The following is a 22,102-nucleotide window of genomic DNA, read 5'->3' as shown; positions in this document are numbered from 1 at the left end:
ATCCCTTTTCTGCAGCCTAGGCTGGGAAGAAGAGATCAGAGAGGGTCAAACGGTGGTGTTCTCAGTACTGTAAGGGTAAAAGACATCCAAGAACTAAAAATGGGTTCACTTAGTAAACTCATCAGCAGGGAAAGCCAGACACAGATTGTTATTTCAGGGGTCTGGAAAGGCCTGTTAGCACTTCTCTACTCTTTGCTAGGCCCTTAAATTCCAAGTCATTACTTTATCTTAAGATTTTTATTTCTGTCACATTGTAAATTTCTTTTTAAAAATATTTTATTTAGGGCAGCCTAGGTGGCTCAGCGGTTTAGTACCGCCTTCAGCCCAGGGCGTGATCCTGGAGACCTGGGATCGAGTCCCAAGTCAGGCTCCCTACGTGGAGCCTGCTTCTCCCTCTGCCTGTGTCTGTCTCTCTCTGTGTCTCTCATGAATAAATAAATAAAATCTTTAAAATATATATATTTTATTTAAATTCAATTCACCAACTTGAAAGAGTGTAACACCCAGTGCTCATCTCATCATGTGCCCTCCTCAGTGCTCCTCACCATTTACTATATTGTAAATTTCTTTTTAATTTGCTATTGATTATACCCAAGATGAATTTGTCAGATCTTTTGAGAAGAATAACTAGACCAGTGGTTTTCTAACTTTTCTGCCTCTAGACTATTCACCTGGGAAGCATCACCACTATTTATGTTTTTCATGACACACAATTACTTTGAGTTGGACTGTAGTGTGTTGTGGCAGATTTCTTACCAAAGTCTGGGGGGTTGTGTATATAACTTGCAAAAACCACTTATTTTTTTTTTTAAGCCATTTCTGAGGCCCCCTCTCAGGCCTCTGCCCTGACCACTCCACAGCTTGGATCATCATGTAGACCAAGAGTTTCTTAAAGGCAGGGATTCCCGGGAAATCCCGATATCAAGCACAGTCTTTGGCCCGTAGGATGTTCTTCATAAATATCTGCCAAAAACACAGATATTGATGGAGGAAGAGAGCAAGAAAATACTAGAGACTTAGATGTTTGGATGAAATAACCAGTAAGAAGGGGAAATGTTGGGGCACCTGGGTGGCTCAGTCAGTTAAGCATCTACCTTTGGCTCAGGTCATGATTCCAGGGTCCTGGGATGGAGCCCCACATCCAGCTCCACAGCAGGGAGCCTGCTTCTCCTTCTCCCTCTACTGCTCCCCCTGCTTGTGCACTCTCTCTCTCTCTCAAATAAAATCTTTTTAAAAGTGGGGGGGATGTTAAGTACTTCCCAGTGTGTCAAAGGCTAGCTCATGAGGAAACAGCATATATAAAAAAAATAATAACACCTAATTCTTTTTTTTTTTTTTAAATTTATTTATGATAGTCACAGAGAGAGAGAGAGAGAGGCAGAGACACAGGCAGAGGGAGAAGCAGGCTCCATGCACCGGGAGCCCGACGTGGGATTCGATCCCGGGTCTCCAGGATCGCGCCCTGGGCCAAAGGCAGGGGCTAAACCGCTGCGCCACCCAGGGATCCCAATAACACCTAATTCTTATCAGAAGTTTATTACATGCCTGTCATTGCACTAATAAGCACTTTATTTATTTATTTATTTTAACTTTTATTTATTTATGATAGTCACACACACAGAGAGAGAGAGAGAGAGAGAGGCAGAGACACAGGCAGAGGGAGAAGCAGGCTCCATGCACCGGGAGCCCGACGTGGGATTCGATCCCGGGTCTCCAGGATCGCGCCCTGGGCCAAAGGCAGGCGCCAAACCGCTGCGCCACCCAGGGATCCCTAATAAGCACTTTATATGTATTATCTTGTTTAATGCTCACCAGCAATCATATAAGGCAGGTACTATTATTATTCCATTTTATAGGTGTGGAAACAGGTTCAAAGAGGTAAGGTAGCTTACCCACAGACACACAGCTGAGAAATGGTAGTGCATGGGTCTTAAACCCAAGCAATCTGAATCTACCCACAGCGCTATAGTGATCCAAGAGCTGAAGTGCCTGAACAATGCATCAGATCCTTATCACGGCTTTTCCTTCCCCTTCCCCACCCAACCCCCCTCCCCCGCATTTGGACATTTCTTCAAATGTTTCTGGACAGAACTGAAGCCCTTCATCACTCCCTTTTTCCGACTTCAACCCCATCTTAAGAAGTATGTGATTCTCTCACCCATCCTCCCCCAGGAAGTCCCCTCACCATGTCAATGTTGGAGACTGAAAGACTAGAAGACTGGTTTCATTAGAGACCCTCCACCTTTGAGGAGACCCCTGAGATTCACTCCCCCACCCACAGCAATCTAAGCACTCCTCACAATCTTCTCCAGAGAGCCCCCCTTCAGAGTCCTACAGCCCAGGGCTCTGCTCTCCCTAAACCACCACCCACTCCAAGCCTCCTGTTCATTTGTATCTCCCAGCACCTTTCAGCAGTTTTCCATTATATGAGCTGACTGTAGCTAATGGGAGGGCCTAAGATGAGGGGTCCCAGGATGTCCAACCTTTTTAACCCTCAGTAAAGCACTTGGTAGAGGCTGAACTTCTGAGCACCAGGCCTGATTTCCATGGTGACACCCCTGGGGATGGTTGCCATGGTAATGCTGGAGAGACACTGGCCACGATGAACATTACCTCCCCTCTCCATTTCCCCCAAAGGGAGACCTGCTCCCCCTCTTCAGGTATCAAAGGAATCCTGGGCCACCCCAAACAATACTGACTCTAATTCAATGATCCTGCCAGGTCCCAATCTAGCTTTTCCAAATGAGGTATTTGATAGTCCTGAATTTTTGTCTGCTTAAGAACCCACTAACCCATTAGGAGACCTGAGGGAGAAAGAATATGGTGAACACTTGAATGAATGAGGGAGAGAGAATGTACATGTCTTCCGTTACTGTCATCCCTCCCATGCCTGGTAGGGAGACAGCAGCCTAGACAGCAGACACCAGGACACTCTGCCCACCAAGACCAAGGCAGAAAGACACTTAAAAGGGTCCAGTAAAAAGTCACACTGGATTCTGAGTGACATAAAGAGCAAAACAAGGTACACAGCACACAGACAGTGACCCAGACACCCTTTTAGTATGACTCAGGCCATTAACTTTGGCTAAGCCCCATCCCCCAGATTCCTGGGAGAAATCAGGGGAGTGGGGGTGGAATAAGGCTGAAAGAGCTGTCTTTCCATCTTATTCTCCTACCCTTTACAAAGCAGAAAAAGCCCACGAACATTTGAGACTCTGAAGCCCTGAGCTAGCCGCAGTGCTGCAGAGGCAGAGAGGAGAGCCACTGGAGAAAAGAGCAGGAGCTGGGTTTGGAGAGACTATTGTCTCCCTTTTCACTCTTCCCTCACCTTCCTGGAACAGCTTCCTCCATTAATTCCTCAGATGCTGAGCCCCAAAGGGAGCTAGAGGAGGAAGAGGAGAGGGGAGTACAAGATTTCCTTTCCTCGTTGGGACCCTCAAGGGTTGCCTCAAAATTCCTTCTCCTATAGCCTTCCTCCTCCCAAATGAACAATAATGAATAGGCTGGGAACGCGAGCTCCAAGGACACTGTGTGAGACAAAATGGCCCCCCATAAGCATCTACCTCAGCTGGAGAGATTGACAGGAAGGGCTGGGGCAAATGAAGATACACAGTGAGACAAAGGTGCGGCCCTGCAAATATCAGGCAAAACAGGCAAGGAAGGAGCAGCTGTGGAACTAACACAGAATCTGAATTGGCAGGGGGCCCTGGGCCTCTCTTCAATCTCTCCCCCTCTCCACCTTCTACGGTTGTCTTTCCCGTTTAGCGAATTGGACAGATCAATACCACCACTCCTTCTCCCAACATCACCCCCATGCCACGGGCCCACCACACCAGGATGGCCCGAGAACCTAAAGGAGTTGGGTCAGACTTACCTGAAAGAACTAAACCAAGGAAGCTAGGCTGCAACGTAGAAGCCTTTTGTGGATGTGCTTTCCTGTGACCACCTCCCTCGTGTTTCTCAACCTCCCTGTCTCAGGGGAACCTCAAGCTCCAACTCTCACAGCTAATGTCTGCTGTCCAGACTACTTGGAAAGAAGCCCCCAGAACTGATTGTTTTAGCCTGGCCAGACTGACCAGACTGGAAGGCCTAAGGTCCTTGAGGCAAAGACAGTGGCCCTCTCTATGTGGTGAACACACACATATGTAAGCACACATGCAAGGCAGAAGCACCCATTTGAGTTCAGTGGGTGACAGCTCAGCATGGTGACAGACTGGAGCCCCTGGGGATGGGACACGTAAGCAGGCTCTTCCTAAGGCATGTTTACTCAAAGTCCCATTCTCACTGATTCAGAGGGCCCACGCTCCCTCCCCATCTTTCCTTCATTCCCTTAGTAAGCATGCCTTGTGCCAAGCACCGTGGACCAAAGATATATAAACAGTGCTCCTGACCTTGAGGACAGCCGTCCTATGTGCCCCTCCTTTCTCAAATTGGCTACAGTCTCCTGGCCCAGCACCCTGCAAGCCCTACAGGACTTGACCTCAGATCCTTTCACCCCATAGCCTAACCATCCCTACCAACCTGGGAAAGGAGGGGTAAGGAACTTCCTAGGAATTCCTTTTGGGCCATCGCAGATAAAGGTGGAGAAGAGAAATCTGCGGAGGCAGTGCGTGTGATATAGAGGAAAAGCCAGGAGCTTTGGAGTTATAGGTTTAGGTTCAGATCCATGAATTAATAGGGTGACCTTGAAAAAGTCATTCAACTTCTTTGGGCCTCAATTTCCTCATCTGTAAAATGGAAATATTAATACCTCCTTCAGAGCGCTGTTTTGGGGGACAAATAATACATGCGGAGTAAGAAAACCACAGTAACTATTAGTTCTCCTGCTTAATAAGATCTCCTCCAAGGGCAGAGCTGGCACGATGAGGTAGACAGCCTGCTACTTTTTACTGGATCATCAAGAGAAAGGATGAATAAGCAAGTACTATTAAGACCTCGGGATTCGGTCATTTTTATTTGTTAGGGGGAACTGGGGTGTCTGAAATCCTCTTCCTACTGTACCTGGAGGAGGGAAAGCAGACATTTCCTTAGGACCCCAAAGCCCCCTTCCCTGACTGGGTGTGGCATCGAGGTATTCCTTTCTCGGCAAACCCATCCGCCCTGCGCCCTCCGCCCCAGTCAAGGCTGCACCTCCTTCAGGGGCTCACGCAGGCCTGGTCCTGGCGCCCGATCTCGTTTGGACCCCTCCCGCCCAGACCCCGACTGCCCACCTCCCTGCAGCCCGTCCCCTGGCCTCCCCTCCCTTCCCGGGAGGTGGGGGTAGAGATCTGAGCCAATAACAAAGGGCAGATGCGCTTCCCTCGGGGAGACGGAGAGCAGGAGGAAAACACGGGCCTGGCCGCCGGCAATGGGGTGCGCGGCCCGGGGCGTGGGGCCCCCGCGGCGAGGAAGCGGCCCCCGCCCGCTCTGCGGAGACGCGGCCGCGCCGGGCCGGCCACACCCAGCGCCCGCGGCAGGGGCGAGGGGGGCCGGGCGCCGCGGGGCCGCCGCCCTCCCGGGCCGACACTCACCCCGATAACGACGCTGTCGTCCCCCTGGAAGATGGGGATGAACTTGTCTCCCCGCAGGATCTCGGCCTGGTTCAGGGGCCGGAACCGGCAGAGCACCTTGATGCTGCACTCGTTGTTGGTCTCCGCCATGGTGGGGCCGGCGGCGGCTGGGCGCTTCGGGCGGCAGGGGCGGCGCCGGGGGCTCAGCGGAGGCCGAGGCGGAGGGCGGGTGCTCGCCGTCCGGGGCCGGGAGGCAGGCGGGGCGCCCGGGCGAGGGCTGGAGAGCGGGGCCGGCGCGCGGGCTGGTCCTGCGGCGCGGGGCGCGGGCGACCTGGGCGTCTGCTGCCGGGCGCTCCGCCTCCCGCCCCCCGCCCGCCTCTCCGCCCCTCGCGCTGCGGCGCCGCGCTGCGGGCCTGGGCGGGGCTTCCTGCGCGGGGCTTCCTGCGCGGGGCCCCCGCTCGCCGCGCGCCCCGGGCCCCGCCCTCAGCCCCCCGCGCGCCCCGGGCCCCGCCCTCAGCCCCGCGCGCCCCGGGCCCTCCCTCGGGGCGCCCCCCGGGAACCGAGGGGGCGGCGGTGGGCCCGGCGCCGGCGTCGGGAAGGGCGTCCGCGGCGCTCCCACCCCTTTTACTCCGGGACGCGCCCCGCCCCGTCCCCAGCCTCTCCAGATCGGGAGCACGCTTGGCCTTCCCGGTCCCCAGCCCCCTCACGCCGACTCCCAGCCCACTCAGCTGCCTGCACCCCCGTGGGGGCGGGCGGCCAGCTCCTAGTTTTCAGACAGGAGTGTCCGGGCAGAGGCTCTCCTCCTCCCCTTCTCCGTCCGCAGGTGCGCTCTGTCCCCAGAACACGCAGCAGGTCCCCCCTGTGAAGGAAGACACCCCCCCCCCCGACTGTGGGCTACCAGGGTTCAGAAACACCTGAAATTCTCGTTCCTGCCTCAGAGGTTGGGGCTGGGCTGCAGGTGGGCAGGAGAAGCTTTTGCAGGAGAAAGGAGGTAGCGAACAGTGAAGGGGGGGGGCATGGGGCGCCCTGAGACAGAACCGACAGGGCAGACATCTGCATTCAGGTTTCAGACAGGTTTCCTCGCCTATGTGAGTGTGTTTCTTGTGCAGGTTACCACTGGACAGAGTCCCAACACCCCGGCCCCTTTCTCAGGGCTTGCTTTGTTTCTCCCCCTTACCTAGCAAAAAAAAAAAAAAAAAAAAAAGCCTTAGAGATTCTTTGTCCTTCTTCCCCTCCCCTCGGGTCAGACTCCTGCTGCAGCCCCTGGGCAGAACCACCTAGAAGCTGGCCAAATTGATTTTTGCTCCACGTCACAGGCCTCTGCTGGCCAACAGAGAGTTGGACTGCAAGAGTTGAGGCTCCAGGCCAAGGGAAGGAGTGTGGTGATGGGAGAAGGGAGGAGGGGATGGAGGTTCTCCCTAGCAACTGTCTAAGGTCACTTGGACACTGTGAGGTAAGAGTGAGAGGATGGTGACCTGGTCAGACAAGAGCTAACCGCTCAGAACTCAGCTGAGGGCTTCCCCACATCAGGCCTATACCTCTCACCCACCTTGTGTCTTATGGAAATTGAAGGAAATGGGTCCAGTGCAAGAAACTGGATGACAAGCCAGGAGGACTACGTAGAAACAGAGGTAGAGGTCTGGGGAGCAGCCAGGAGAGTATGCATAGAATGACAATGAGTTCCAAACTCAGGAACACAAGCATCTCTCCAGTCACTTGGTCTGGCACTATTTCTAAGTGTTGCAGCATCCTGCAAGCTCAGGAAACATTCTGGAAAACATCCCAAACTCAGGCCCCCAGGGACTCCAGGGTGGTAGCCTTAATGGACTTTCAAAAAACAAACAAACAAACAAAAATGCTTATCTAGAAAAAAAGGGGGGAAAAAAAGCTTGTCTACGGAGGGTTGGGGACAAAAACTTTACTGGGTATGCCCCCCCAAAAGAAAACCCACCCACACACAATGCAGTAGGTTTTTCACAAAGCTAGACTTACAAAGTGTCAAAGGACTTTCTTGAGAGTATGTTCTTCCTACTTTTCTAGTAAGAAATGATGGTTAAACAATAGCCTTTCTTTTTCTAATGCACTTAGTTGGCAAAATTAAAAGGTAGCAATGCTATGTCCATCCTCAAAAAGGTTTGCTGTTGTTTTAATTTTATCGAACTGTGAAATTCAGAAGTTTGAAAACTATTAGTGAAGTGCATAAGAGCACAGGGGGTGTTCAGACAGACATACAGCCACCACTTAACTATTTCTGAGCTTGAAATAAGGCTGCCAGGTTTGAAAAACTAAAACAGAATGCCCCGTTAAATTTGAATTTCAGATTAAAAAAAACTAATAGTGTATGTGTGTTAGTTTGTCCCAAATATGGTATGAAGCATACTTACACTAAAGAAAACTAGTAGTTGTTTATCTGAAATTCAAATTTAATTAGGTGCCCTGTATTTTATCTGATAGCTCCAACTCGAGATTACTTAACCTTTAAATTCCTAACATGACTAAGCTTTTACTAAATTTTACTTGCTATTATTGTTTTTGAAGCCCTGTCTGTGCCACGGCATGACAGGATGCGTTATTTTTATCGAGTCATTTAATCTTTGGAAACCCAAATGTATTCAACTGAAAAACAGGAATTATAAAATGTGTTTCAGAGACTTGATGTAAAAGTAAAAGAAAAAAAGTTGTGTTAAATAACTCCCCAAGGTGCGTTATTGTCGTTCTCCGTCCAAGGGGGGAATGGGCCAAGACTACAAATCCCACAATCCTAGGCGGCGTCCCCCGCCATTACCTCACTCCCTGGCCGCGTTCTCGCCAATCCCGGCCTCTCTAGGGGTGTGGTAGCGGGCTGTTCTCGCGACTTTTGCCTTCCCCTTCTCTCTCCTGTGCGACTCCTGTCGCGAGACTTCCTGCTCCTCCGCCTCCTCCGCCGCTCCCTTTGCCGCCGCCTTAGCCCGGGACTCGGACCCAGCCTCTCCCCTACCCGAACACCGGCCCCGGCTCCACCGAGGCCCCGGTCCCCCAACCCCGCCTCGCCGCCGCCATGGCGGACCCCAAATACGCCGACCTTCCCGGCATTGTGAGTACAGGGCCAGCCCCGGCTCCCCAGGGCCGCACCCCGACCTCCGAGGACCCCCGTCAGGCGCTGCCCCGTGACCCCCCGGCCTGCAGCCCGGCCTGGCCCCGGGCCGCCGCCGGCTCCCCGACGGCCCGCAGCACCGTCCGGACTCTTCCCTCCCGACCTGGCCGGTCGCGGAGTGGCTTACCAGGCCCCTTTCCCGGCCCTCGCCGATTTCTCCGCCCAGAAACCGTCTCGGGGCGCTTACCACTTGCGCCCGAGTGTTCCTGCCGTGCGTGTCAGCACCGCCCGTGTCTCCCCAGATCTCCCCCACCCCCACCCGAACACACGTACCAGGCCACTTGGTGTGGCCTCCACGCTGCCGAAGAGGAGGTGACCGCGGCAGCAGCCTTCTTGTGCCCGATAGAGAACTCTGCCCCCATCACCCACCCACCCCCCGCCCGCACCTGCCGGCCTGTTACCCTCCTTTTGGGCTGCCCTGCCTGCATTCTCAAGGGTGGGGGTCGGGCCACAGGACCTTGAGGGCTAAGGTCCTAAGTCACTCTCCACCTGTGTGCCAGGGTAGTGGGATACGGGCCTAAGGCGAAAACAGCCCTCTTCTACCTCGGACGTAATGATTGCCAAGGGCCTGCCCCCAGTCAGATTCAGGGTAACATCTTTGTCATCACTGACACTCACCACTTATCATGAGGTCCCAGTTGTGCCTCCTGTCATCCCCAGCCTTTGAGACATGGGAACTGGCATAGGGTTCACTGGGCAGGGGGAAGACGGACCGAATCCTGGCCGCACAGCCTGCCTTCTCTGTTAGCCTGCTCAGATGGAGTGGGTCACGGGTATTGGTGGATGTGGGGTAGTGAGGTAGGGTGGTCACTGCTTCTGTCTGCAGGCCAGGAACGAGCCAGATGTTTATGAAACCAGCGACCTACCTGAGGATGATCAAGCAGAGTTTGATGCGGTAAGACTATGTGCTGCTTCAGGACTCTTAAGCACCCTGACCTCTGTCCCCCAGGCAGACCCTTTTCCCTTTCCTGGCGAGCCACAGCAATAAGCGGGTATGCCAACCCAGCCTGGGATGTATGTAGGTTGCAGGCTTACAGCCACCAGTGAACAATGCCAGGAAGGAGGGAATTACAATTAACAAGACCTGATCCTTGGGTCTTTTTAAATAAAGTCGAAATATCTCAAAACAGTTTAGTTGGGGCTAGTGATTTAGGCAGGCCCCCGGGTCCTAGGCTACGGTAATGAATCGTGAAGCCTGAACACTTGGAAACTACTTGAGTTTAGGAACTAGACCTTTGATTTCATAAACTGTTTCACTCGAGACATGTTCATTGGTATCCTACCAGGAGCTAGATTTTGAAGTAAAGAGGAATGCTTTTTTACATGAATAGCCAGTATCCGTCGAGCCAAGAGTGAGAAAGTGATGTGGAGATTTTAGAAAGATGAGGGATCTAGTCAGAGTAAAACAAATGTGAGGGAAAACATAGATATTTCCTAGGAGCAAAGGAGATTCCTTAGCACTTTCAGATACAAGAAGAACTCTAAGGAAGAAATTCACTGGGGACTCATTTTAAACCATGAGGGGAGCCGCTTTAGCACTGTTTATTGAATATGTTCGTTCTGTGTTGGTTTTTGTGCAATGCAGAGGAGGAAATGTCCCTGCCTTCCAGGATGCCCCAGGCTCATGGGGGAGTTAGGATACATGCAGGATACGTGGAATAAACAAAATGGAGTGAATGGAAATCAGTATAATAAACATTTGTTTATAAGTGCCAAGGGGAACAAAGTTCCATTAGCATCTTTTTACAAGATGTGTTTTAGGCTTCTATTCCAAAGAGAGCTGGGCTAAGGTCACATTGATGAAGCAGGCTCCGTCTGTGTGTCTGTAAGTCCTGTGGCTATGTCTGTGGGGCTGGTTAGTCCTGAAGAATGCTGGCTGCTGGCTCATAATGTATGGCTTGGCGTACTCACTTATTCCTTATTTGATTTTCCCCATGTGGAAGTGGTTCCTACTTTGTGGGAACACCTTCCCTGTCTCCTCAATGATGTGTTCCTTGTGGCTTCTGTCCTCGCTGGCATGTCAGTCTGTCGTCCCCCAAGCTTGAGTATCTGGAGATAATGCAGATGTTGTCATTGCTCAAGGACCTGGGTGTACACCTATCACTCCAAGATGTATGTTACTAGGAAGCTGCCTTAACTTCACAGAACAGGAGTATATAAGCTCAGTCCTCTGACCCATTTCAGAGACTGTTCAACTCTGGCCTAGGCTTCTGCCTATAAAGTATCAAGCCTTCATGGTGAGATAATAAATGTAAGTTTTTCCATTTGTCACTGGCTGTGATACAAACGGGCAGCATGACAACAATCCCCATTCCAAAACAAAAAATACATTGTAGTTTTCCTTTTGAAAATATAGGGATATTTCTTAATAAGAAGATGACAGGCATGGAAGCACCTGAATGTGCAACCCTGATTGGCTGTTTCTCCCCACTGAGCCTGAGCAGCCTATTTCAGTAGTACCTAGTGGGGTAACTGATAGGCAGGGGTACTGGAAGTGTTCATTTCATATGCAGCATATTACCCAGGATGACGGTATAGGAGTGCATAGGAGCTGGGCGGTAAATACAAGAAGAGTCGAGTTGCCTCCATCACCTAAGGCTCAGCTAAATGACTCTTTTTCTCTAGGCAGGAGTGAGTAAGGTGAGGGGACCTTCAGCGTCTTCAGGAAGGGGTGAGGTGCTGAGATGTTTACTGATGTCAGCTAATGTCTCTGGCCTCTGGATGTCCCTGTGGGCCTTAAAAGGGCAGCCTTCGGGAAGTCAGCTGAGTAATGGTTCTGTTACTGCTCTTAATATTGATGTAAATGTGCAGCTTGAAGGGAAGTGGGTTGTACTTAGTCCAGAAACCTCATGCCTGTAAGGCCTGGATTCTCACTAGCAGCCAGTCTCTCGCCTGCCTTCCCTAGACCTAGCACAGATGACAATGCACATCACAAGTATTGTGGCTGAACCGTGAGGTTTTCAGTCACCTTCTGACTGGCAACAGAATGTTCTGCCTTAGTTTCCAGCTTATTTTTAACTTTATTAGGTTTTAAAATAGATAATATATGCACATAGAGCAAAAGTCTCTTCCTACCCCTGCCTGCCACCACTCAGCTCCCTTCCTTGGAGAGAACCAATAGGACTAGCTTCTTCTGGTCTCCATATTTTTATTTAAAAGAATAATCAAAGAGTGTTGACCCTCACTGTCTTTTAACCTTCTTCTGATTGCTCCACTGTGGAAAAAATTGAGCTGCTGAAGGAAATAATGTCCTCTAATATCCCTTAAAGATTATAATTGGTAGTTTAAACATAAAAGTATTTCAATTCCCATAGTGGAGAGGATGGGGGAGGAAAATAAAAGGTTTTAGTTTTGTTAAAGATGATCCTGATTTTCCTACTATTCCTTGAAAATAATTTTAGCAGGAAGTAAAGTGTTCTAAAATGAACGGGCCAGACAACTGCATAGGCTGGCCCTTTCCTCTTCAATGTAGGAGAATCTCCCCTCTGCATTTCAGACACTCCTAGGTTGATTTGGGTGATGGGCTTGTTTGGGGACTTCTCTCAAAATGTCTCATCAGGAAAGCTAATACCCAACTGGGATTTCCTCCCTGCTGGGCCCACAGTCTACTTTGGGTCTATGGGGCATTCTGCTACTGGCTTTGAACTGCTGGAGCAAGGAGAGTAAATTTAGAAAAACAACAACAACAAAACTCACTAGAAACAGAATATAGTTAGTTTCTCCCTTTATGCCTTATCCATCTTAAATGCCATGTTAAAGGGGGAAAATGACCTAGCCACAGTGACCTATTTTGATGGGGCCCTGGCAGAGGCTGTTCTCCAAAGGGTAGGTACTGCTGGACACTCCACCAGCCTGAGAACATACTGTTTCTCCTCTTTATAGTTTGAGGTATCATAGAGTTTGCTTGATTGTATTCATTGGACTGTTGGCGCTCTTGAACTTACCTGAGTTTTTCCTAATGCTTCCCCCATCCTCCCTCCTCACCACCTTGCCTGGACACTAGTTTGCACAAGTAAGACCATTCGATGCTTCTTCTCTGCATGTTTTTTTTTCATCTGCCATCTCGCATGCAATGCTCTGCCACTGTACTATTGTTGTAGCTAATCGTTTTTAAATTCGATCGAGTCCCTAGCTGGGTCCCTAAGGGGCCTGCCGGCCTTGTGTTTAAAAATCATTGATCAAGGTTTAGAAGTACAGCTATGATCCACGAATCATTGTCTTTCCCTTATGAGGTCTGCAGAATAAAACTGTCCAATGGAGGATGGAACAGAAACACGAGGCTAGGAATGCTAGGCCTAAATGAGGCATTTAGGGGCTGGGGTTAGAAGGGGTTGGCTTTCTCCTCCTCAGACTGAAATAAAGTTAAGAAATAACTCTTAGCCATTCTAGACAAGGATGGAGAATAAGGGGGACAGTCACAGTCCTAACTTCTTAGCTGTATGTAGATTATCCCTGGGGAAAACTCATTTTAACATTCCCTGTGCTAAGCCTTTAGATAAAGGTAAATGGGATGGGGAAGGAGAGTCATATGTAATTTTAAGGTAATAACTTTGTGTTATTTGTGCTTTCATGAGTCTCTTTGTTTCTGTACTCCTCCTTTAGAAATGAATGGATGGTCAGCATTATGTTGGTCCATCCTGGACAGTTTTATTCTACAGCACTCTCCAACTTCCTTGTCATCATGGTTCTGAAGTCCCTTTGGCTGCAGTGTTGGCATAGAGCCTGAACAGGCTCAGAGAGCAGCGGTGGCCTCTTTCCCTGTCTGATCTAGAACCTCAGGTCTTGCCCTCTGAGGCACAGCCGTTTAGCCAAACAGCCCTGGGGCATCAGGGGGTCCATTAGTGAGAGGTACTGGGAGTTGTGTACCAGGTAAGCTTGGTACCTGAGATCAGGGCATTTAGAATTTTCTAATCAAGGTGGTTGGATATACGGATTCTGTGGTGACTGTTAATACTCTAGGTTATAGGAATTATGACTAAAAGCTCATCATCCCACAGTGCACCCATAGGACAGACCTGGAGGTGGTATATACACCTATTTACAAATTAATATACCATTTTTCCTTTTCTTTGATTTTCTGTCCTCCCCCATCCTGCTTGTTCCTTATGATTTGAACTGGAGCTTACAGCTCATTGTTCTTTCTCCTTGAGTTTCTCCCAAGCTGATTTTAGCTTGGGTGGGGGGCAAGTATAAGAAAGGTAGTGTGTGAGTGCCTCCCCTTGTGTGTTTGCATGTGTGCACCTGTGAGCGCTTATACTCACTCTGTGCAGAGACATCCCAGTGTAGACCACAGGGCCTGGATCTGCCTTGACCCTGCATTGAAACAGGAGTCTTGGCTTAGCTGGACCCTGGCATCAGACGGGGGACGGAGAGGTTGAGGTTCAGGTGTATCTAGCTGAAATCTCTGGGGCAGGAAGCACTTGTCTTTGTCCCACCGTGCATTTTCATATATACATAACCATTTTCAACCCTCCACGATTTTTATGTGCCCCTCAGTAGAGCTCCCGGAGAGGCGGGCATACAGCTAGATTCCCCCTTCTGGCAGTTTTTTACCGATCTTGCCTAGAAGCGAGAGCCTTACTCTGTGGCTGTACTAAAAGAAGGCTTCTTTGAAATATTCTCACCTTTTCCCCTTGTCCACCCTCTAATCTCTGTGAATCTTGTGAACAGAGGGTGGAAGAAACATTTTCTGCACCTGGGCTGGTAGCTCTGAATCCTGGTACCCTCTGTGCTAGCACATTGTGGCAGAGTTGCTCTGGTTTCCTCGGTGCCGCAGGGGGAGTTACCAGGTAGTCGAGATGGATACAAACACACTGGACTATCCAAGGGCCCGAGACTTGCCCTGCCTTTCCTCTGGCTGTAGAGAGTGAGAATGGGTACCTCGAATTTCCTGAAATTCACCGTCTCCTGACGTATTCTGTTCTGCTTAACCTGAAGTCCTGTCGGACCACCCATGTGGTCACCTCATCGTGACCCATTCAACCATCCAAATGTCTGATTCTTCGAGACTAGAGGAGAGACAGCGAGATGTGAACCATGAAGCCCCCTGGAGAATTACGGGCCCTCAGTCAGCTCCATGTCCTTAGAGTCCCCACAGCCTCCGCTTCACTTTCTGCCTTGCCTCCTCCCAGCTTTTCTGTTCCATGCCACTAGCTGCAGCATCTCGCCAGTTCTCAGATGGTCTTACATTGCTTCTCACGGCAGAGCTTCATGACATTCTCACCACCAGAGAGGAAAGGGTCCCAAGCTCTTCTTTCTCTCGGGGTGTGTAGTGACTCTAGCTGAAATTTCTTGGCCCCCAAATTTTGCTAGGCTCCCATGGGTCCTATGGTGCAGTGTGTTTGAAGCTATCATATAGTGCATGTGACAATTTGCTAATAACAATTTTGTCTTTTTTTTCCCCTCCCTCACCCCCATTTCCCCTCTCCCTTTCCTTTTAACTCTTTTGATTTTCTCACCTCTGGGGAAAACCACAAGGAGCTGGTAAGAAGCCTGACCTTTCATCTGCTTTTTAATGGGGTGTGCTGTGATGGGCAGTTGTTTCTCTGTCCTTTTGTCTCCACTAAATCTTAATCCCTCTATCCAGCCCCACCCCCAGCTGACAGCCTTCTCCCATCCTACGAATCACTGTAATGACACTGCCCCTAGGCCATGCTCCCAGATCTTTGAGGCACTGGCAGAGTGGGTGCTGCTGGAGGACTGAGTCCCTGGGGCCACATCCGTGGAGAGGCTCTAAGGGGGGGATGCTGGCATCAGGCAGCTCTCCTGACCCAGGATGTGGTCCTCGGTGGGAATAATGCGATGAAAGCACTGTTCATCCCCGTCACTGTCCAGGACCACTGCAGCCCACGTTCTGTGCATTGTCCCTTTTCTACTCAACCGACCCCCTCCCTATTTAGAAAAGTAGGTTCTCATCAGCATAGTGCCCGGCTCATAATGAGGGCTTAACAGATGGCAGCCATGATTAATTTCCTTCCTTGGTCTGTAGACTACACTTCCCATTTGTCTTTTTAAGGGGCTTTTTAAAAAATGGATTTCTGCTTCATTGGCCTTGACTGGGGCAATCACGGGGAGGAGTGGCATACTCTTGATTGTGAACTTAAGAGAAGGTGGTGGTCATCTCTCTTGATTGGGAGTCCTTCTCAGACAAGCACTTTGTAGAGGCCAGAGACAACGTAGTTATTTGGCCTATGGGTGCTCTAGCCATCCATTTCGGGGGAAGGTTAAAGAGATGATAATTTGGAGCTCAGTTGTCTCTTCGCCCTTGCATATGGGATATTGAGCCCTTTTGTCTTCCCTTAATCTTTAGCTCTTGCCTCTCTGCTCAGCACTTCCCTGAAGGAGAGGTAAAGACCAAAATTGATGTTTTCTCCTTATTTCCTCCCTTCCCTTATTTTTTTTTTAAGATTTTATTTATTTATTCATGAGAGACACGGAGAGAGGCAAAGACATAGGCAGAGGGAGAAGCAGGCTCCCTGTGGGGAACCCGATGCAGGACTCGATCCCAGGACCCTGGGATCACGACCTGAGCTGAAAGTAGACACTCAACCGCTGAGCCACCCAGCCGCCGCTCACACTGATTCTTTGTCTAATAGTAGACCAGAAATGAAGGATGGAGCTTCTGTCTGCTGCTCTTCATGGTGTCTCCACTGTCGTCCTTCACCTCCATTCCTGATACCCACACACAGGCCGAGACCATCGGGTCCTGGCTGCACATTAAAATCAGCTGGGTAGCTTTTCTACCTAGCTGGCCTACCTACGATCCTGGCCCTACCACAGAACAATAATGAAATCAGAATCTACAGATGAGAGCCCAGTCCTTTTTCCCCCCTTCCCCCCTCCTTTTCCCCCTCTTTTTTTTTTACTTTAAATTTTATTTTTACACATTTCATAAGTGACACAGTTGTGCAAGCAGGGTTGAGAACTGTTGTTCTAGTTGAAGGAAAGAAGACTCACTGTCTGCCTCCTGTAGAAGGTGGAGCGGTCATCCCCAAAAGAAAAGGACTCCTGGGTCTCCTTCCACCTCCTTCAGTAATGTAGTGAGAGCTGTTGACTGCTGACGAGGAAAGGAGACATGTAGTCCGAAGTGCCCAGTCTTGGTGTAGTTACTGGAATCTGAATAGCCAGTCAGTATCTAGTAAGGAGGGAACCTCTTTGCTTCCATTTCTCGAGTAAACTCTCTTTATCACTTCCTTTCCCATGCTCCCTGCTAATGGAATAGCATCAGTGCTTGAGACACCACAGAGGGCTCAGGAAGAAGAGGCAGGTGCTACAGCGTCTCTTCGAGAAGCTGCCAGGCTACGTCCATGTCAGGACTTGGGCGTGGCCCTCACCCATGGGTCTCCTTGGGAAGCATGTAGTGCTTATGCCTATTGCTTCTGAGACGTCCCTTAAAAAAATATTATAGTAATCTCTTGCCTCTTTTCCTCTATACCCTGAACTCCCCAGTCTCATGGCATCCTGGACATAGGACTGATGGTCAGGCCCTGTTTCAGGCTTCCTTTTGTATCTCAGAGCTGGTGTCTTCCCTACAGCAGCATACTCACCCTCAGAGTTAGCAGTTGGACTGTCCGCCACCCTTCCTCTTTCCCCTCAGCAAGGATGGGAGGCCAGCTTCAAGTGTCCTTCCTCAGCAGCAAGGAACTTTACTTTTGGGAGGGGGAGGTTAAAAGAGGTCAGGTTGGTTTCTTGCCCTGAGTGCATGGTGTGTGCCAGATAACTGGGAGGGCCTCACTGGGTGGAGCGTGGGGAGGGGGAGGCTTATGTACAGAGTGGGCGGGGAGGTTATACTACCACTGTTCCTTGAATCAGGGTGTTAATATTTATACAACTGAGACTCCAAATTTACCAGGAAGCTTCCGTTTCCTAGGTTGAGCCTGGGTCAGCAGCTTGGAATGGAGCTGCCCTTCTCTTCCCTTGGGAACGTAGGACCCAGTGTCCTCTAGTGGTTTGGGGATTTTGTGGGGTCAGGGAAGTCTAGGGTGAGAATGAATCTGCCCCTGGGCTGAACTACTTATTCCTGCAGGAGGAGCTGACGAGCACAAGTGTGGAGCACATCATTGTCAATCCCAATGCTGCCTATGACAAGTTCAAAGACAAGAGAGTGGGGACAAAGGGACTTGGTAAGACTGGGCTGGAAACTGGCTGGGGGGAGGCCTATCCCCAGGGCATAGTGACTTTTTCTTTGGGGAAAGGGTCCTTCATGGAGATCTTTCGTGGTAGCCCTGACAGTCACCTGAGACCGTGACTGCCCTGGGCCTAGATCAGGCCCTCAATTCCATCTTCTTTTCTTCGCAGATTTCTCAGATCGTATTGGAAAAACCAAGAGAACAGGATATGAATCTGGAGAATATGAGATGGTTTGTTGTGTGTGTGTGTGTGTGTGTTGGGAATGGTGCAGTGATCCTAGTTAGGAGGGGCATCAGGGGAACAGTCAGGCTTCTGAGTTTCTCTCTTGTTGGGGGTCCTGAGAAGCCCCGCAGGATACAATTGAGGATGCTTAGTCCCCCTCCTGTTTGCCCTGGAGAGTCTCCCAGCCTCCACCTACCTCAGGTTTTTCTATACCAGGGTGTTACGGGTTCTGAGTTGCATAGGATACCCTTACAGCTTAGGCTCAGGGTTTGGATAAATTCTTGAGGAGGCTCCCTGTACGAAGAGGTGGAACTTCACTGTGTGTGCTTGCTCTCTAGCTTGGAGAGGGTCTAGGAGTGAAGGAGACACCCCAGCAAAAGTACCAGCGACTACTGCATGAGGTCCAAGAGCTGACAACTGAAGTTGAGAAAATCAAGGTAACTATAAAATCCCTTCTCCCCATTCTGCTCTGACTTACATAGTGGAGGAGGACCTCACAGCAGGAGGACAAAGATTCCCAAAGCTTCTGGGTAAGGGAGCAGAGGTTCCTAGGTTTGGGATACATAAATCTACACTCGGTGCCATCCATAGGTGGGTAAGAACCATCCAGTAACTTCCAGCCACAGCCCTTCTTAAAGGTCTTGATCTTTTTTTTTTTTTTTTTTTTTTTTGGTCTTGATTCATCCTTGCCACCTTTCATTGTCTACCTCTTTTCACACCAGACAACGGTGAAGGAGTCAGCCACTGAAGAGAAGCTGACCCCAGTAGTTTTGGCTAAGCAGCTGGCAGCCCTGAAGCAGCAGCTGGTTGCTTCCCACCTGGAGAAGCTGCTGGGACCAGATGCAGCTATCAACCTTACTGACCCTGATGGAGCTCTGGCTAAGTGGGTGCCCTACTTTGTTGGGAAATCATTGGTGACTGGGGCATAGGGAGACTCAGCCAGGTACTGGTTAAGGGGAGAGGTAGCCTAGCTGTTCCTTAATTTGAACGTGTGGCAGAAAGGAGAGTGGCTGGGCTGGCCCACATCCTTCAAGTGGGCCTTATTACTTGGTCTCCTGGCCCAGGCGCCTGCTGCTGCAGCTGGAAGCAACAAAAAACAGCAAAGGAACTGGTTCAGGGGGAAAGACCACCGGTGGGACTCCCGTAGATAGTAACCTTGTCACTTACGAACTACATTCTCGGCCTGAACAGGACAAGTTCTCTCAAGCTGCCAAAGTAAGTACGTGTCTAGGTTGGTTGGGGGGCTAGGGTGACATGGCCCTGAAGACTTTCCTACCTCCCTCCAAGGGATCTGATCTGGGGAGAGGGTGCTGGAAATGCTTCTCATTCCTCTTGATGTCCATCTTCCAGGCTTCCCTCAGCCATCTACTTCTAATTAAGACTTTAAGATTGTGACTAGGGATGAGTTCCAGAGAAAGCAGCCCCTTGGTAGAGTCGGAGAGGAGGGAAGGGAAGGGCAAGCAGACCAGCAGAGAAGAGCAGACTCTCAGTGCCCACTGCAGCGACAGGGAAGCAGATGGCGAATCTCACTTCCTTCCTCGCCCTAGGTTGCAGAACTTGAGAAGCGCCTGACAGAGCTGGAAGCCACTGTACGCTGTGATCAGGACGCTCAGGTCAGGCACTCTCCTCTACTTAGTCTGACCCTCCTTCTTTATCCCTAACATCCGTAGATTCCACAGAACCCTGGGAAGAGTGGGAAGGGCTTCAGGTATCAGCAGCCCGTGGGTCGCCAGCTAGAACCAGAAAGGATGGGAGGAAAGTGTAATTGTGTGGAGGTAGAAGAACCACTGATTTCTTTCCTCCTCTCCCCCACCAGAATCCCCTTTCAGCATGTCTACAGGGAGCCTGTCTTATGGTGAGTATAAGAGGAACCCGAGTGTTGGGTTGCAGGAGGGATACGGGGCTTGGGTTTGCATGGAGAACTGGTTTTGGGTCCGTAGCTGCATGTTAGTTACCTCCTGGACTAGTGGGGCCTCTTCCTAGTGAAAAGCGAGCCATTCCCCTTGGTGAAGCTTGTCTCCACCCCTTCCCCCAGGAGACCGTAGAACTGTTGCAAGCAAAGGTGAACGCCCTGGACCTCGCAGTTCTGGACCAAGTGGAGGCTCGGCTACAGGTATCGAATGGAGGGCAGACTGGATTACAGGTAGCTTTAAAGCCCTGGGTGCCCCGTCAGCCTTAAAATCTGTGTTTTCAGAGTGTCCTGGGCAAGGTGAACGAGATTGCCAAGCATAAAGCTTCTGTAGAGGATGCAGATACACAAAGCAAGGTCAGGAGGAGCCCTTTCCCCCATTTTCACACCCTCTCCCCCATCTTCACGCCCTCTCCCACTCCCTGAGTCATTCTGGACGTCCTGCTGGAGTGGGAGAGCTTTGGCCCCAGTGCCGTCTTCATGAGCTCTCAGCAGCTGACACAGGACAGTGCTTCACACGTGCCCCCCTCGCCCCCGTGGTCAGTGTGCACGTCGCTCAGCCATCCCATCGGGCCCCGTCTGTGTCCCCCCTAGGTGCACCAGCTCTATGAAACCATACAGCGCTGGAGCCCCATTGCCTCCACCCTGCCTGAGCTGGTGCAGAGACTTGTCACCATCAAGCAGCTGCATGAGCAAGGTGGGAGACCAGCTGTCAGGGGAGCCAAGAGGAACTGGAAAGTGGGCAGCTTTTGCTTCTTTCTGTCTTGGCTTGTATTCTAACCTCACCCATGCGGTTCTTGCCTCCTTTTGTAGCCATGCAGTTCGGTCAGCTCCTGACACACTTGGATACCACACAGCAGATGATTGCTAGTTCCCTCAAGGACAACACCGCCCTCCTGACCCAGGTGCGTGGCCCTCTATTGGTCTGCTGCCTCCCTTCTCGGTTCCCAGGTTTGTTTCGGTGGCAGGGGCCTGCTCCGAGTCTCCACTGTTCCAGCAGTCGTGCGATCTCTGACAACTTACTTCATCCATGAACCTCTTAGTATCTGGGGAGCTACACCTGCCCCCGGGCTCGTATGGATTAGGTGAAATTCTGTGGGTGAATTTTTAGTTGAGTGAACTTGTTTTTCCTGGACCGCCTCCCTGTCCCTGTGGAGTCTCAGCTTAGCTTTCCCCTCCTGGGTCCTCATCCAAACGTGCTTATGTCCAGAGCACAGCACTCTGGGAGGAATACAGACTGAACAGCGGGCTCTGGCCTTGTCATGCCACTGCTCCTGACACACGCTTAACAGTGCCAGCCCCTGGCCCTCAGTTTCTCTTGGAGGCACGGTTTTCAGTGCTGGGGGCAAAGTTACAGTTCAAAGCCCGATACCACAGGACCATCAAGAATGAAAAAAATATACAGAGTATGTTGTACCACCACAGCAGTCTTCTAAACTTCTGAGCCAGTAAAGCTCTTATTTCAAGAAAATCTTACCTGCTTCTCGTTACATGTCCCGGATCAGAGAATGGTTCTGGGTGAGCCGGGCCTGCTGGTCAGACCCTAAGCTCCACCTGCCGCACCCGAGGGTAGCCTGAGAGCTGCTGCCATCGCCCGCCCGCTCTGGGGCCCGCAAACAATGCCTCCATTCCTTGTCTTCTCTAGGAGCATTTCTTCAGGTCCTCGCCCAAGTCAGTACCTGGGCCTGACCAGGAGTAACCCATCTCTGTGATCTTCTAGGTGCAGACAACCATGCATGAGAACCTGTCCACAATTGAGGGGAATTTTGCCAACATCGATGAGCGGATGAAGCAGCTGGGAAAGTGAGCACCTTAGGAGATGGAGAACAGGGGTAATCCCTGCCCCTTTGAACTCTGTTAACAGCTTACATAGGGCTCCCCCTTTATTATAACTCTCGAACCCCCATCCCATTTGACACTGGGGTCAAGGGGTTCTTCTTGCATGTGGGGTTTACACCCCTCCTCCGACGAATACAGTGTGGTAGCTGGGGGACTTTAGATGGTGGTCTCCCCTCAGGCCCTGGGGACGTGGGCTCAGCCACAGGGCATCTCCTGTCCAGTACTGCTTTGCCTGGGGTGGGGAAGGACTGGGTCCTGTCCTCCAGCACAGCTCCTGTGGCTGGATGTACTACTGTACAACTGTTTCTGACCATTAAATGCTGTTGTACTCTGTGTGGTCCCTGCTGTGTTTCCTGGGGAAGAGGCAGCACCAAGACGGAC

The 22,102-nt window shown here is 50.8% G+C and overlaps 2 protein-coding genes across 3 annotated transcripts in view; one reads left to right on the top strand and one right to left on the bottom strand.

Annotated features, from left to right (window-relative positions):
- KIF5A (kinesin family member 5A) overlaps window positions 1-5,837 on the bottom strand; it is a 30,487-nt gene extending 24,650 nt beyond the window's left edge. Inside the window, exon 1 of one of the 2 annotated variants that reach the window (XM_026001853.2) lies at window positions 5,511-5,837. In XM_026001853.2, coding sequence (XP_025857638.1) covers window positions 5,511-5,639 — 129 coding nt within the window. In that variant the 5' untranslated portion in view covers window positions 5,640-5,837. The remainder of the gene's footprint in view (window positions 1-5,510) is intronic. The other variant, XM_026001854.2, reaches the window with a different exon arrangement.
- A 2,479-nt stretch (window positions 5,838-8,316) lies between these two features.
- Window positions 8,317-22,054, top strand: DCTN2 (dynactin subunit 2). The gene is made up of 14 exons (XM_026001858.2): window positions 8,317-8,562; window positions 9,449-9,517; window positions 17,648-17,744; window positions 17,920-17,981; window positions 18,312-18,410; window positions 18,696-18,856; window positions 19,038-19,188; window positions 19,521-19,586; window positions 19,790-19,828; window positions 20,009-20,086; window positions 20,168-20,239; window positions 20,477-20,579; window positions 20,696-20,787; window positions 21,603-22,054. Exons 1-14 carry the CDS (start codon window positions 8,527-8,529, stop codon window positions 21,687-21,689), a joined length of 1,212 nt encoding a protein of 403 aa, XP_025857643.1. The 5' UTR covers window positions 8,317-8,526; the 3' UTR covers window positions 21,690-22,054.
- Window positions 22,055-22,102: the final 48 nt, after the last annotated feature.

This window comes from Vulpes vulpes, chromosome 16 (assembly GCF_048418805.1).
Source record: "Vulpes vulpes isolate BD-2025 chromosome 16, VulVul3, whole genome shotgun sequence".
Classification (NCBI taxonomy): Eukaryota; Metazoa; Chordata; class Mammalia; order Carnivora; family Canidae; genus Vulpes; species Vulpes vulpes.
This window is presented reverse-complemented; position numbering and strand designations above follow the sequence as displayed.